The 15,379-nt window shown below is 42.3% G+C and overlaps 1 protein-coding gene across 10 annotated transcripts in view; it reads right to left on the bottom strand.

The window, feature by feature from the left end:
- The window catches only part of LOC116054874 (phosphodiesterase 4D interacting protein), a 152,815-nt gene that overhangs the window by 17,957 nt on the left and 119,479 nt on the right, over positions 1–15,379 (bottom strand). For all 10 annotated transcript variants that reach the window (XM_036007021.1, XM_036007013.1, XM_036007015.1 and 7 more), the window contains 4 exons: positions 13,542–13,777; positions 10,073–10,121; positions 1,876–2,150; positions 298–456 (listed from right to left, as the gene is read on the bottom strand). In XM_036007021.1, the coding sequence (XP_035862914.1) occupies positions 298–456; positions 1,876–2,150; positions 10,073–10,121; positions 13,542–13,777 (719 nt within the window). The remainder of the gene's footprint in view (positions 1–297; positions 457–1,875; positions 2,151–10,072; positions 10,122–13,541; positions 13,778–15,379) is intronic.

Genomic DNA, 15,379 nt, shown 5'->3' with positions numbered 1-15,379 from the left:
ACTTATGTGTGCGTTTGTCAGGGGAGGAGAGTCTCCAACCCCAAATCACAGAGATGACACCTCGCATGGGACTAGTAATATAACAATATCAACATCTGTGTTTGGCGTAATACGGTAGGTCATTTGCAGTGGGACTTTTACTCGACAAATTACAGACATGGCAGATTTGCACGGGATTAAGATGACAGACGACCTCCGCAATGATTACAGATTACTAGAGGTTCCCCAGGTAATACTAGTCCTGTGTGTATAGGGCTTAAGTTACAGCCTGGGCCACACTCAGGAGCCCATTCCTACCTGTCTGACTCGGCATGTCTGCTGCGGGTTTGTGTGGCGAGCTGGGGCAATGCATGCTGGGACAGCTGAGGCAGGACCGGGCTGTGTGGATGGATGAGGTGATGGATGGAGGGACAGATGGATGACGTGACATGGTGCTCACACTGTGAGAGTGGCTGCCTGGAAATGAAAAGAGTGGGCTGTCACCAGAAGACATGATGGATGGAACAGAAAACAGGCGTACGTGTCTGTGTGTTCCACCTCGAGTGATTTCTGTTATTTGTAATGAACAGAGAGGACATGATTGCATTGGTTACTTCTCCCTCCACACGTTCTATGCATAGACTGTAAAAATAGTGGACGTAGCAGCCGTGACGTCACCCATTGGTCGCTTTGAAGCTTGGAGTTTGTCACCATCTTAGGGCTGGGCAATAATTCAATGTGATAATTTATCGTCCTTCAGTGGATCATATCGTGAGGAAATCATATATCGAGATATCGTGATGTACCATTGTGCTGTCTAAATTGATAATAACAAGCACATACTAACTCAATTTCCTCAGAAAATCTGTTGTGAAACATTTTGAGGGAAATTCATTTGAAGAGGTGCAGATTTATTTATTTTTCTCTATAATTTCACTTGAAACCGTTTACCACATTATTGATGATCTATCTAAAATCACGCTGTAAAAAAATATTTTGTGAAAGCAACAATTGTACAATATCGTCGCAATATCGATATCGATGCGTTTGGTCAAAAATATCGTGAAATCAGATTTTTTACGCATCGCCCAGCCCTACACCATCTTGGTTTATTGAACCAAGCCAGGGTTGTTTATGGCTGCAATAGCGGTGCGCTAAGCTAAACGCTAAAGATGGAAAGTTGCAGATTTTCAACCCTTGTGAAGCGAGTCATCCAGTGGAGATTTACCGGCGGGTAAACGCAGACCTCCGTGTACTGCTACAGTTCATCTTCATGTACGGCAGAACAGAACATCGGTAAACTTTCCCTTAAGTTGCCAGCTAACGCTAGCGGTAGCTAGCTAGCTAACTTGGTTGGTTGGCAGAACAAGACATTTTTAGGCGACAAAAATGTTCCAGTTAACTTTGATGAAGTAAAAACACAGTGAGAGGGTCAAAGTTTAAGAATAAAACACGGACAGCACCCAAAAACAGGTTGAGGTCTATTTTAATGTCCACAGTGTTAGCATGGTTAGCATCGCTAAGCCTCTGTCCTGATTGACAGGTCCTAAAGCATCCCCTGCTTTATCGTCTGTTTAAAAATAAACGGGACCATAATTAACTAAATGAACATCATTCTGTGTTGAAGAAGACTTGAAAACTAGCGATTGAGACCATAAACTCATTATGAAAATGTTTACTGAGATAATAAATCAAGTGAGAAGTAGGCTCATTTTCTCATAGACTTCTATAGAAAGAGACTTCTTTTAGGAGCCAGTGGAGTCGCCTCCTGCTGGAAGTTACAGAGAATGCAGGGGTTTCCCAGAAGCTTCATCCATTATTTTTTTTACAGTTTATCGTTCTATGCAGCAGTGTAAAAACACACCTGAAGCTGGATGATGTGTGTCTGGTTCTCACCTGTGTTGACTCTGGTGGAAGACCGTGTGTCCTTCTGACCGAGCTCGCTGGCAGCGTCCACGTCGGAGCAAAGATCCAGCTCCCCGTTGGTGGATCCGTGCTCGTCAGACACATAGGAGATGCGATCCGATTGGTCGGTGGTGTCGGAGAGGGTGTGGCTGCTGCAGGGCGTGTCAGAGCGGTGGTGATGAGGATGATGGTGGTGGTGCTGCTGGTTTAGTTTGGAGCGGAGAGATTCGATGATCTTGTCCTTCTGCTGCAGCTCCTTACTGAGCCTGAACACAAACACACAGAGTAAATATTAATGTGTTTTAGTTATCAATCAAGTCAATCTATTTCATTTGGGGTGGCAGCAGCTCAGTCAGTAGGGGAGTTGGGTTGGGAACCGGAGGGTTGCTGGTTCAAGTCCCCATACGGACCAAAGTATGGTGGTAGACTAGTAGCTGGAGAGGTGCCAGTTCACCTCCTGGGCACTGCCAAGGTGCTCTTGAGCACCGAACCCCCAACTGCTCAGGGCACCTTTCCATGGGCAGCTCCCTCACTCTGACATCTCTCTATTAGTGCATGTTGAGGTACTGAGCATGTGTGTGTGTAATTCAGGCCTGTATGTAATGTGTATAACAATAACAACAGAATGAAAACATTGTAATTTATATATTATAATTAATAAATTATTATTATTATTATTTAAAGGGATGAGCAATTTTTATCGCCAATCACATCGGCATCGACTAATGTTAGGCATTGTTTTTATACATCATACCCGATGAGCAAAACTGGCCCGATGTCAACAACCAATGATTATTTCTGTTGTGTGTCAGGGTGGCGCTGGTGTTTGTGTGTCTGTGTGTTGGCCTGAACTGAAATAAATTAACCTTTACTGCACTGGGAATGTAAATCCAGGTGTAGTCAGGATCAACGCCTGAACATCCCTCACCTCCCGCTCTCTGTGTGTTGCCGTTCTCAAACTCTGTTCGCTTCGGGAAACAACAAGAGAGTTGGCGCTAACAAGCAAATGAACGTTTACTGCACCGACAGAACATGTGACGGCTTTATTAGCTGCCCTGTGATGTAGAGAGCATTAATGGGTAAGGTGAGCCACCTTCCTGCTGATCAGACTCTCCCATCGAGGCTTAGCTGACTGCATTGCGTCGCTTTAGAGAAGCCTCTTAGTGACGTAAACATACATGACGCTGCATCACGTCACACAGACTCACACTTTCCCAACAATAACATGTTTACACTGATGTGATATGACTGAATGGAAAAAATGGAAATGCAGCCATCCAGAGTGTCCCCTATAGCTGATCTAATTAACAGTGACGTGTGTGGACACAGTTGCCGTGGTGAAGGTCATTTATCTAAATTGATTACGTACGTGCACACACACACACACACACAGTACAGTACTTTTCCATCTGACATCCTTCTTATTTCTTGTATTTTCTTGTTCAAAACGGTTGTGGCAGGGGCAACCAGCTATAGCCTGACTTTGCCCAAAGTTAAAAAATTAAAAAAAGACCCAGCAACTGACACTTTCTCTCACGTTCGGTGAGACAAAAATGATCTCGCTCCACACAAGAGTTTTAGCTCTAGCAGCCGAACTAACTGACCTCTTTTCTTTAACACATCTGACAACACATATCACATGACCATGTAGTACCTCATAATGTCGTTTTTTAAAAACCTCTAAGTTCTCATGGTCACCGCCTGTGTTTTCATGTTTTCATGTCTTACTTTTGGAGTTGTGCGAGCAGCGCCCTCCTCTCCCTGTCGGTGAGTTTCTTCAGCAGCAGCAGCTCTCTCTCCTGAGCCTTCCACTCCCACAGAGAGAAGGAGAACAGGGAGTCTCTGTACAGTGGGCTGCTTTTCGACAGCATCGCCTTCCACAAAGGAGCCATGAGCCCCCCTGCTCATGAGACCCTGGCCGAGTCGACGGCCTTCTGCCTGGGCTACTGACTGACCATCCCTCCCCTGTTTCTCTCTCTCTCTGTCTCTGTCTCTCTCTGTCTCTCTCTCTGTCTCTGTCTCGCACTCTCTCTCGCTCTCTCAGACTCCCGGGTTGTTTAAAATGTTCTCCGTTGCCGTTTGTCCTCCCAGCCGTGTCTCCAGAGGCGACCGAGCGCAGCTCATTGGCTGAGCAGCTGAGGTCCTGACCCCCAGACTGTGTGTGGCAGCAGGTACAGTGGACAGGCAGAGCGTGAGCGAGGGATAAAGGAATGGAGGGAGGGAGAAAGGATCGTGTGAGCGATCAGGTGAAAAGCAGAGCCAATCCTCAGATTATGTTTTGGGTTTCCCGCGGAGATTTACTCCCGTGACTCCCGTGTATGGGCTGGGACCACAGGTGGTAACCCAAATAGATCCCAAATGAGACTCTAAAGATACAAAGACGAGAATGTGGAGGGTGCAGACGGAAGCCAGACAATCACATATTGATGCCTAACACTGAAGATGACGGATGACGTCCAAATGTTGAAATGTAGACCCAACAGCCAGATGGTTTGATGACAGGACTACGTGTCTTTATGTGTTTTTAACGGGTATTGACTGTCTGGCTATGAATGCTTTTTGTTTTTTGTTTTTTTTAATGAGCTCACTGCAACAAATTCCTAGCAACTTAGTTGCATGGCAATAAAGTATTGACTCTTGAATCTTGAACAGCTGCCATATACATCAAGAAAATTGTATTCCAAGTGCCGCTCAGATAAAAGCAGTTTGGAGATTTTACCCCAGCAGCATGTGATTTAATTTAAATGCTAAAATAGAAAAATAATATATTATAATTAGCTCCGTTGTGAACAAAGCACTAACTCAACTGCCTGAGGAGAGTTGCACATGCACTTTACGTGTCCTTTTCTCTATCTGGTTAACATCTCTGCTAATTTTAGCTTTTCCTCTTCCCACTGCCCGTCTCTGCTTCCAAAATAGTTTTTTTTTGCATTGACGTCTTGAATAGTGCCCTCAAAGGAAAGCTTATTATAACTCGGGACACAACCTATCCCACCAGCAAACACTGCAGCAGCATCAGCATCAGCAGCCCTGGGGGAGGGGGGGGGGAATGTAGTGACGAAGGAGCAACAAGAAAAGGGAGAGGGATGTGCGCAAGAAACGTCCGGATGTCCCGATCCTGGGGGCTTGCGTGTTCACACTGCAGTGGCCATCAGAGAGAGAGAGAGAGAAACAACAGAAGCTGAATGAACGATCTCCCACTAAGCAGCACTTCCGTTTTTTTTCTTCTGTCCACCTGCAGAAACCTGCAGCTTCCTCTCCGCTGCCAGGGCGAACTCCTAAATAAGTGATGCTCTTCTTTTCAGGATTTGTTGGAGGGTTATAAAACGTGAAAGTATGTCCCACGTCGGAGGAAGAAGAAGCTTCTCACCAGAAGTAAACTTTACGTCCAGGTTAAGCTTTGCAGAAAAATCAAAGAACTGATCGGGGAATAGCAGATAAATTCAAGTCAAGGCTGCATTATTTATCCGCCTCGAAATAAATAAAAAAATCCAGGTTTCTGATGAGTAAATCTTACATCATACAGATCAGATCAGAGCTGGAGGTTTAGCACCATTTGCTGCTCCTGATACACTGAAGCAAAATGATGCTCTCCTCTGAGCTACGTCCTACCCTCATATTTTCCCTCCCCCTCTCTCTCTCTCTCCATCTCTCACTCCCTCTCTCTCCCTCTCTCTCACTCCATCTCTCACGCCCTCTCCCTCTCCCTCTATCCCCCTCTCCCTCTCTCTCTGCGTTTAGCTGCTAATGACCCATTTCCCTTCCCACTGTAAGTCTTAATAACTTAACCTGATTAGAGCCCATGTCAACACGCTCTGAGCAATGCAGGCAGCAAAAGCCTCGGCAGCATTACGCCATCAGTGCGATCACAACCGCACTGTATATGTAGACATACATTCATCCACATAATGTCGCTTTAATTACACCACAGTCAAGGAAAACATTGGCTAATCCTTTCCTAAACCGGTTTAACACATAAAGTGATGAAACATTTTCCCATTGAATTTCTGTCAGTTTTTAGTGTGTTCCTTTTATCTGGTGTTTTCATTTGTTCTCCTTGTATATTTGTTAGCTGGGGTTTTATCTTTGCATTATTTACGTGACTGTAGGCTATTAGATTAAATTTGATTTGATTTCTTTGTGAAGAACTTTATGACTGGTGTGTGTGAAAGGTGCTCAAAGACTGAGATGGCTGGTCACATGGGAAACATATCCATTATCTCGAGAAAGCCTGGCATAGGAGGAAAAAAAGCTCTTTACCGAGATGATCTAGATGATATTTTACGTTTATTCATTTTGGGGTTAATATTGTCACTATATAAAGTATTGTATTTCATCTCCGTGTTTAGGAAATGGATGTTGTGTCTTTTTATGCCTTATTTCATTTCTTCCAACTAAAGATGGCATCTCAGTGTCTCATACCATTTGCCTTGTGTGAACATGTTCTAGTTTCTTCTCTCCTCTGTGACAGTAAACAATGTCTTGACATGTGTGTGTCTAAAACACTGGTTAAGGAAAAGATCATGAACACGTCCCATCTCGGGCTTCAAGCCACTCCCGTTTGTTCCTAAATCCAGTGAGTGCCTGAACATAAAGATGTTTATCTTGCTTTAGTTGTTACAAGAGTTGTTGTAGAACAAAATGTTTCCTTATGTTCAATAAAAAAAAAAAAAAATCTAGGCTGTATCCTATTTCTTTCAAAGCGAATTCGGTGTTTAAACGATATTAAAGTCTGGGGTGTTATTTTTCTGTATTGGAACAGCTTGTCATGGATTATCGCCACTTGATTGTGTGCGCATCACATACAATATGTCACACAGTCTTAGTGTGAATTAAGTTAATGCATGGATTAATGCACACACACACACACACACACACACTCACTCACACACTCACGCACGCATGCACGCACACTGTACATTCAGAATCAGAGAGAGAGTCTAAATGAGATGGCACATCTGGTCGGCCATCTGCGCAGCAACAACATGATGTTAGATTACTGCAGGCCTTTCTCTCCCTCTCTCTTTCTCTCTCACTCTCTCTCTTTCTCTCCCTCTCTCTCTCTCACTCGCTCTCTCTCCCTCTCTCACTCGCTCTCTCTCCATCCCTCTCTCTCTCTCTCTCTCGCTCTCTCTCCCTCTCTCTCTCTCTCACTCGCTCTCTCTCCCTCTCTTCCTCTCTCTCACTCTCCCTCCGTCTCTCCCTCCCTCTCTCTCCATCTCTCTTTGCCCCTCTCTCCCTCCCTCCCTTTCCCCTCCCCCCTCTCTCTCTCTCTCTCTTTGTCTCTCTCTCCCTTTCGCTCCCCCTCCCTGTCTCTCTCCCCCACCTCTCTCTCTCTCTCCCTTTCTCTCTGAGGGGAAACTAATTATTCAAAGACAACTGTTTGTTTTCCGTGGTTTGACCCAGCACTCACCCTCTCTAACAGCCATCCAGCTTAAAGGACCAAACACAGATTTTTTGCATCTTTCAGCTCACTTATTAAAAAACCTGTCAGTGTAATGTTTTCTACCTTTTAGGCATTTGACTCTTCCCATCTCACTCAGGTATGACTCGTGTTGTGAAACCGATTTAAATGACTGAACATCCAGAACATTCATCACTCATCCAGAAGAGACGGCCACAAGCTGTGCTCTCAGCTGTCGCCTTAAAGTGCTCATATTATGCTCATTTTCAGGTTCATAATTGTATTTTGAGGTTATATCAGAATAGGTTTACATGGTTTAATTTTCAAAAAACTCCATATTTTTGTTGTACTGCCCATTGCTGCAGCTCCTCTTTTCACCCTGTGTGTGGAGCTCTCTGTTTTAGCTACAGAGTGAGACATCACACTTCTGTTCCATCTTTGTTGGGAGTCGCACATGCTCAGTAGCTAGGTAAGGATCACATCAGCTAGCTAGCCAGCTAGTTTGTTTCTATAACTTCAGTAGTACAAGGCAGGATTAGCCGGGAGACTTCTTCTAAATGAGGGTGCACTTCCAACTTTGCGTGGAATACCTGCAGAACAGGGACATGGAAGTAGTTCTTTTGTAGATTAGGGTGAACTTGTGTGTGTTGTAGCAGTGTTTTGCCATTGTGAACGAGGGGGCTAACCGCTAGCATGCTAGCGCTAGCATGGTTTAGCCCCCTCGTCTCGGCTAGTGACGTAGAAAGCCGTGCAGATTTTGACCAGCTCACCCGGAGACTGAAGGCAGGACACATTTAGAAACCGTATCTCACTCTAAACACCATGGATGGTTTTTTTTCCAAGTTTGTATGCGTGTGGAAACACCAGAGACACAAAATAACACCCCAAATCCCAGAAAAAGTGATTTTTTTTTCTAATATGGGCACTTTAAAAACAGACTGAGCTGTGTTTGCAACATTCACAAATGAGTCTCAATGAAAAGTGTTTGAGAGAAACTGTTGTGTTTTTGTAAAGTGGTGTTCAATGACTTCTAAAGAACACGGGCTGAAAACAACAAGTCCTCCAAAACCATATGCCAATCCAAAACGGGGTCATCCCTATGTTCCCCAGGTCCTATGTTCCCCAGGTCCTATGTTCCCCGGGTTAGGGTTAGGTTTGGGTTAAAACACAGGGTTAGGGTTAGGACAGCCCGTAGGCCTACATAGGCCTATTTGCCATGGAATTTGGCAGTAATGGTGGAAAAAGTAACAGACTGGAGAACATAGGACCCTTTTTTTGAAAAAGGGTCCTATGTTCCCCAGACAAAGAGGGGAACATAGGACCCGGGGAACATAGACACGCTCCCATGAAAACCATACGCTTGTGTATTCCTCCCATTCAACACGACCCACAGGAGCGTTTTCCGCCCTCATATCTAAACCAGAGAAAGGTACAGTCGCGGTTTTCAAACTTGCCCTTAACATCGTGAGCGGTCACAATTTGGTTATGTTACAACTAAAAACACAAAAACTACTTAAAAACGCACAGTTTTTTTCTTATTTAATCGGGACAGGAACCCCGGTCTCCTGGGTGAAAGTCCTGCATTTGTTTTGTGTTTTTGAATTATACTTCCTCACCTTACTTCCTGCTTTTCTCCCGTCGTAACTACTACATCCACTAGAGGGTGCCGCCACTATAAACATAAATATGAGATTCATAATTGCTGCTTGCATGGGAGCGTTTTTCAGGCGACAGATTCGCTGAAACACGTCTCATGATGAAGTAAACTTCAACCAAATGGATTCGATTCCGATTCCGTCGGTCCTGATTTGATTACATTACCAATTCGATATCAATTAGATAAAATACCAATTGTATTAATCGATATCAGATGACTCAAACAAAGATTGATTGTTTTAAACCCAGCCCTAATTATTTCTGGTACAGACTGGTACAGACTTTTTTTGTTCCTCTTGCGTAACCGTTTGTCCTGATCTCACTTGTGCTGTCGTTTTGTCTTTCTCTTCTTTTGCCTCTCCATCCTCTCCCTCTCTCCTCTCTCTCTCTCTCTCTCTCTCTCTCTCTGCTGTCTGCCTAATTAGCTAACCAATCGACCGGACAGTTAAAAGTCCTCGCTCGGACATCAGCTGACCCCCCGCTGGTCATGACTCCCCAGCTAAAATAAATTATGAGTTGGATGAGTTGTATGGTTTGGATGGCAGTGGGTGGAGGGCTCTGGCCCCGCACGACTTTGTGGTTTTGTAATGCAGTGATGTCAGAGCGACAAAGTTGCTGAAGGGCCCAAAGAGACGTCCTGCCAGCTGCGACCAGCAGCAGGAAACAAGACTTGACTTGGTTTGTAAGAAAAGAAACCAAAAAAGGCGTGTGGCACAGAAGAACAAAGATGAAACAAAGATTTTCTCACTAGTTAGCAAAGAAATATATCTTTTGACTAACCCTATATTTCTCTCTTCTTTTTTTACATTTATTTATCAGCTACAGAAGTATATTTGTCATGATACAGACCACAAGTCCGTGCCTATAGATGTGTATCCAGCGCTTTCATTAATGTACCAATTAGCTCTGTCATTGATTAAACTGTGAGATCATCGCTCGTTATCGCATCTGATTATTCTGCCTTCATTGGCCCGAGCGTCACACACCAATACTTTCCACTGACCAATATCGAGCCTGCTGTTACACAGAACAACAGAGACACACACACACACACACACACACACACACACACACACACACACACACACACACACACACACACACACACACACACACACGAGCACTGACCGGATGGCGAGCAGCTCTGTTTTCTCATCTGGATCTTCGGGATGATCTCCTGTGGGAGACATATCATTTGTTTTCATAAATTGAGTTAGAGCTGCACAATATGAGGAAAATATGCGATAACGTTGTTGAATAACATAAGGATATTACGTGCGATAAATAAACAGATATTAATGCGTACTCAGTTCTGCCTTTCTGCTCGTTCAGTATTCTGCTACAGTAACTGCTTGTTGAATTAAAAAAATGAAATACTTTCCAACATTTGTTTATTAGTGAACAACAAAGGCACAAACATTTAGGATTGCAGTTTTCTACTGATAATCTCTTTTAATTAGCAAAAAATTGTGTCGCAGTCAGTCTTCCAACAAGTCCTCCAAACCATACGACGGGACTGGTTAGGTTTAGGCACAAAAACTACTTACCGGTAGTTAAGTTTAGAAAAAGATGGTGTTTTGGGTTTAAATTATACGTCACTTCACTTCCTGAAGGTTACGCACGTGACACTGAACGTGAAAAACATTTAAAGAGTCTATATGTAATATATATATATATGTAATATATATATATATATATGTGTAATATATATATATATATATATATATATATATATATATATATTTTTTTTTTTAAGTGTCAAAAGGGCAATTTTTTTATGATTTTTTTCTCAAAAAACAGCTTTGACGGTGTAAAAGAGCGTAAAACAAAAGCGTGCCCCCACGTTCAAGCGCTGAACTACATCTTGCGGACGCATAGCGTTAATTTCTGATGACACTCCGAAGGAACGCAGGATACGCGTGGCAGCCGTCTTACGTACGTGAATGCCTAGTTAAAAGCAAGTATTGTCGTAGTGCTCAGGGAATGGTGGACCCAAAAGCAGAGAGAAGGCAGGAGTTTCGTCGTTTGAGAATTTATTAACGAAAACAAGGTTCAAACAAAAGAGGAGTCGCAAGAGCAGTCGGCAAAAACTGATTTCCAGAATGACGCAAAAAAAACACAGAACAGGATATCAAAACTGGAAATAAGTGACAGCAAGGTAAACTCAACACGAGAACAAGAACAAAATGATCTGACAGAGGAAAAGGGGAAGACAAAGACTAAATACACAGGATAACGAGGTAACAAGAGGCAGGTGACACAAGGGCTAGGAAACAGGTGAGAAACATCAGACAATCACAAGGGCGGGAAAACACAGGAAGTAAAACTAGACAAGACAGCACAGAAAACCAGACTATCACAATAAAACAGGAAACAGAACATAATACAAGACAAGACCATAAATTACACAATCACAAGGAGACAAGACATAAAACCAAAATACCAGATACAAAGTAGAACAGAAAACAAAGAAAAATACCGAAACCATAACAAGTATAACTGGGCTTCCTCACCTTACTTCCTGCTTTCCCTTGTCATAACTACTACAGCCACTAGAGGGCGTCGCCACTAGGAACCTAAATATAGGTCGTAATTGCTGCTTGTACAAACGACTAGGGATGGGCGATACCACACTTTTAGGATTTGATACGATACCGATACTTTTTCTTGCATTTTCATCGATATCGATACCGATACCGTTAATTTCTTATTGGCAATTTTTGTCAGTAAAAATATTATTACATTTAAGACAAATCACAAGACAAATACAGACCATTTATACAAAATGTATTATGGTCAATACATAATAAAATTAAAATTAAAATAAATAACATAAATATGAATGAAATAAATTAAATATGAACAAAAACATACACATTTTCAGGCCCTTGTCTGTGTCGCTGTCGGCTGTGTCGCACGTTGACGCTCATTCGCTCGTCTCCTGTCACGTGACATGGGCCAGCTCAATACGCCGCCAGGTACAGGGGTGTCCCGGCACATAGTCATTTAAGTAAGTAATCTAAAACAGCTGAAAGTGATGCATACACCCCCAATTATTATTTTTTAGTTTATATCGATATTTTTTTAAGGAAATCAATGCCAAATGAGTAGCGTGAGTATATCGATCTATCGATACTGTCGGTACACGATCCGTTCTGCCTGCACGATCCGTTCTGCACATGCGCAAGATAATACTGTTTTACCGAGGATACGACCTGCACGATCTGTTCCACGCTAGCCTATGGCTAGCCTCCACCGGGAAGCTAACGTTAGTTTAGCTAACAGCTAATTCGGCTAACCGCTAGCTGACAGCTAGATTCAGTCTAAAATAACGTTAACACAAACCTAATGGGAAAAGCAGGCTACAGCTAAATTAAGACTTCACAGTAATAACAATAAAGACAAGTATTGAGTGATTGTATTTTAAATGATCACAAGTAAAGTAGAACTGACGTAACAGCTGTTATATATGTTAGGTGTTTGTTATATATGTCAACGTTTATTTTCAAGTTTTATTTTGAGGGTCTTTTAAAGTTATTACATGCTGTCTCAGCTAGCAGTTAGCTGAATTAGCTGTTAGCTAAACTAACGTTAGCTTGCCTGTGGAGGCTAACGGCAGACCGCTACAATCAGCTAGCGGTTAGCCGAATGAGCCGTTAGCTAAACTAACGTTAGCTTGCCTGTGGAGGCTAACGGCAGACCGCTACAATCAGCTAGCGGTTAGCCGAATTAGCTGTTAGCTAAACTAACGTTAGCTTGGCTGTCGACCGGAAGCGTGGAACAGATCGTGCAGTGTCGTAAATCCTCGTACAACCGCGCATGCGCGAACATTTTGCGCATGTGCAGAACGGATCGTGTACCGACAGATACCACAGGATCGATATGCCCATCCCTACAAACGACCTATGGGAGCGTTTTCTGGAGGAGGACTGGCTCCTTCCGCAATGTGTTTATTGAACAAGTTGATGTTGCGATGATGAGGATACATTTTGGTTTTTATTGTGCAGCCTTTTATATTTAACCCTGAAAATCACTTTTTCTAACTTTTTTGTCTATTTTTTCAATGTTTTTGGCACTTTTTTGACGTTTTACACTTCCTTACACTACCATGTATGAACACCACTAACACTAACTCATTACTAGATTTACACTTATTTTTGGAATTCATGTTCAATAAACCTCATTTATAAGAAACTATATCTAATTCTTGAGTTAAAAAGCAGAAATTATAAATGTTTTAGACTAATATTAAAGGAAGGATAATCACAGAATGGCATATGTCAAGGTTCAGTCGAGATACTATTTCTTTTCAAATGCTAAAAAATAGAACAAAACGCAAAATTCAATGAAAGTAGAGATTTTTGTTGTACTTGCGAAGCGCGTTGTATGGATCCAGCCATGTTATTTTGGGTAATCAAAATGAGGTTGTTAAAAAGAAACCCATATTTCTGATATAGACATTTAGACAACGGGTCAAATTTGACCCGAAGACAACACAAGGGACTTTGAATCAATCAGACAGCCTATTAATGGAATCTGTCTCTTCTGATTTCTCGACTGTCTATGACATTGAAGTTAATAAAATCAGAGCACTCACGTCCGCTGATCTTTGCGCCGACTCGCTGCGCCAGAGCGCCGCTCTGAGCCAGCTGCTCCCTGAAGCTCTGGCCCATGTAGTAGTCGATGTCGTTGGCCCTCAGCAGCTCCTCGAAGGCCTTGGTGGTGTCGCCCAGGTGCTGCGTGAGGATGTTGCACACGCCCCGACCCTCCCTCAGCCGCTGGCGGAGGTGGGACAGCTCTCGGGCCTGAGCCTGGATCAGAGTATCGAATTTACTACAGAGAGAAAGAGAAATGGGTGTTACATATTATAATTCGGACAATCTGTGAGATGACATGAAAATTAAATAGTACTCTACATCAGTGGTGGAATGGAACTAAGTACATTTACTCAAGTATCGTACTTATGTACAGATGTTGAGGTACTTTACTTGAGTCTTTTCTTTTCATGCCACTTTCTACTTCTACTCCGCTACATTTCAGAGAGAAATATTGTACTTTTTACTCCACTACATTCATCTGTTACAGCTTAAGTTACTTTACACCAGGGGTCTTCAACGTTTTTAAGCCAAGGACCCCTTAACTGAAAGAGAGACGGAGCAGGGACCACCTACTACATATTGTTTAAAATGAAGTTGCATATTAAACTGGGCCTACAATAAAGTGTAGGGGGGCCTAAAGCCTTTACATACCTTTTTAGTGCATATACTACTAAGCTATCAAAATAATAATTGTCGCCCTGATTTTATAAGTTACACATGTAACAGTGAATCCTTAGCATTAACTAACTAACTAACTAACTAACTAACTAACTAACTGTATCTGTGGATGGCCTTAGAGACTACCTTACCTATGGGCCAGTAAGCCTATCATCAGTGGGGATTTATATTTGCTAATAATATGTTGGATTCATGTTAAGGCATTTTAATTTTTAATTTTTCTTTTTACTTTCAAAGATTAACAATTTTTTGGAGGCCCCCCCGCAGTGACTCTGGGGGCCCCCTAGGGGTCCCGGACACCCTGTTGAAGATCCCTGCTTTACACACTGAGATTTCTGCACACAAAACACACATAGTTTATAAAATCTGATGTTTTATTATAAATTAAAGCCAACAATATAACGGCCTACAAGTCCAGCTGAAATGATTAGACCATTAAACACACAACTGGTTGGATCCTTTACACTTTCTACAATGGGAGGATTTTTATGCATCGGGTACTTTTACTTTTAATACTTAAGTATACTTTAGTACATTTTCCTGATGATACTTACAGACTTTTTCTTAAGTAACATTTTCAATGCAGGACTTTGACTTGTGACAAAGTATTTTTTACAGTGTGGTATTAGTACTTTCACTTAAGTAAAGGATCTGAATACTTCTTCCACCGTTGCTCTACATGAGACTGCTGCTGTTGATGGTTAATATTTGGATCCCCATTACTGTTCTGGACCAAACTACCATCCCCTCGGGAGACAATAAAGTGTATTCTATTCTATTCTCCTTTTGTATGTATATATTTGTTTTTCTGTATTTATTGTTTATTTCATATTAATGTTTAATACACTGAACACAATTATAAACGCAACGCTTTTGTTTTTGCCCTCATTTTTCATGAGCTGAACTCAAAGATCTAAGACTTTTTCTATGTACACAAAAGGCTTATTTCTCTCAAATAATGTTCACAAATCTGTCTAAATCTGTGTTAGTGAGCCGAGATAATCCATCCACCTCACAGGTGTGGCATATCAAGATGCTTATTAGACAGCATGATTATTGCACAGGTCTGCCTTAGGCTGGCCACAGTAAAAGGCCACTCTAAAATATGCAGTTTTGTTTGTGTTTGTTTGTTAGTTTATGTATGCACCTTTCACCAAGG

The sequence above is a fragment of the Sander lucioperca genome, chromosome 11 (assembly GCF_008315115.2).
Source record: "Sander lucioperca isolate FBNREF2018 chromosome 11, SLUC_FBN_1.2, whole genome shotgun sequence".
NCBI lineage: Eukaryota > Metazoa > Chordata > Actinopteri > Perciformes > Percidae > Sander > Sander lucioperca.
Note: the sequence above shows the minus strand (reverse complement) of the source record. Positions and strands in the feature narration are given on the sequence as shown.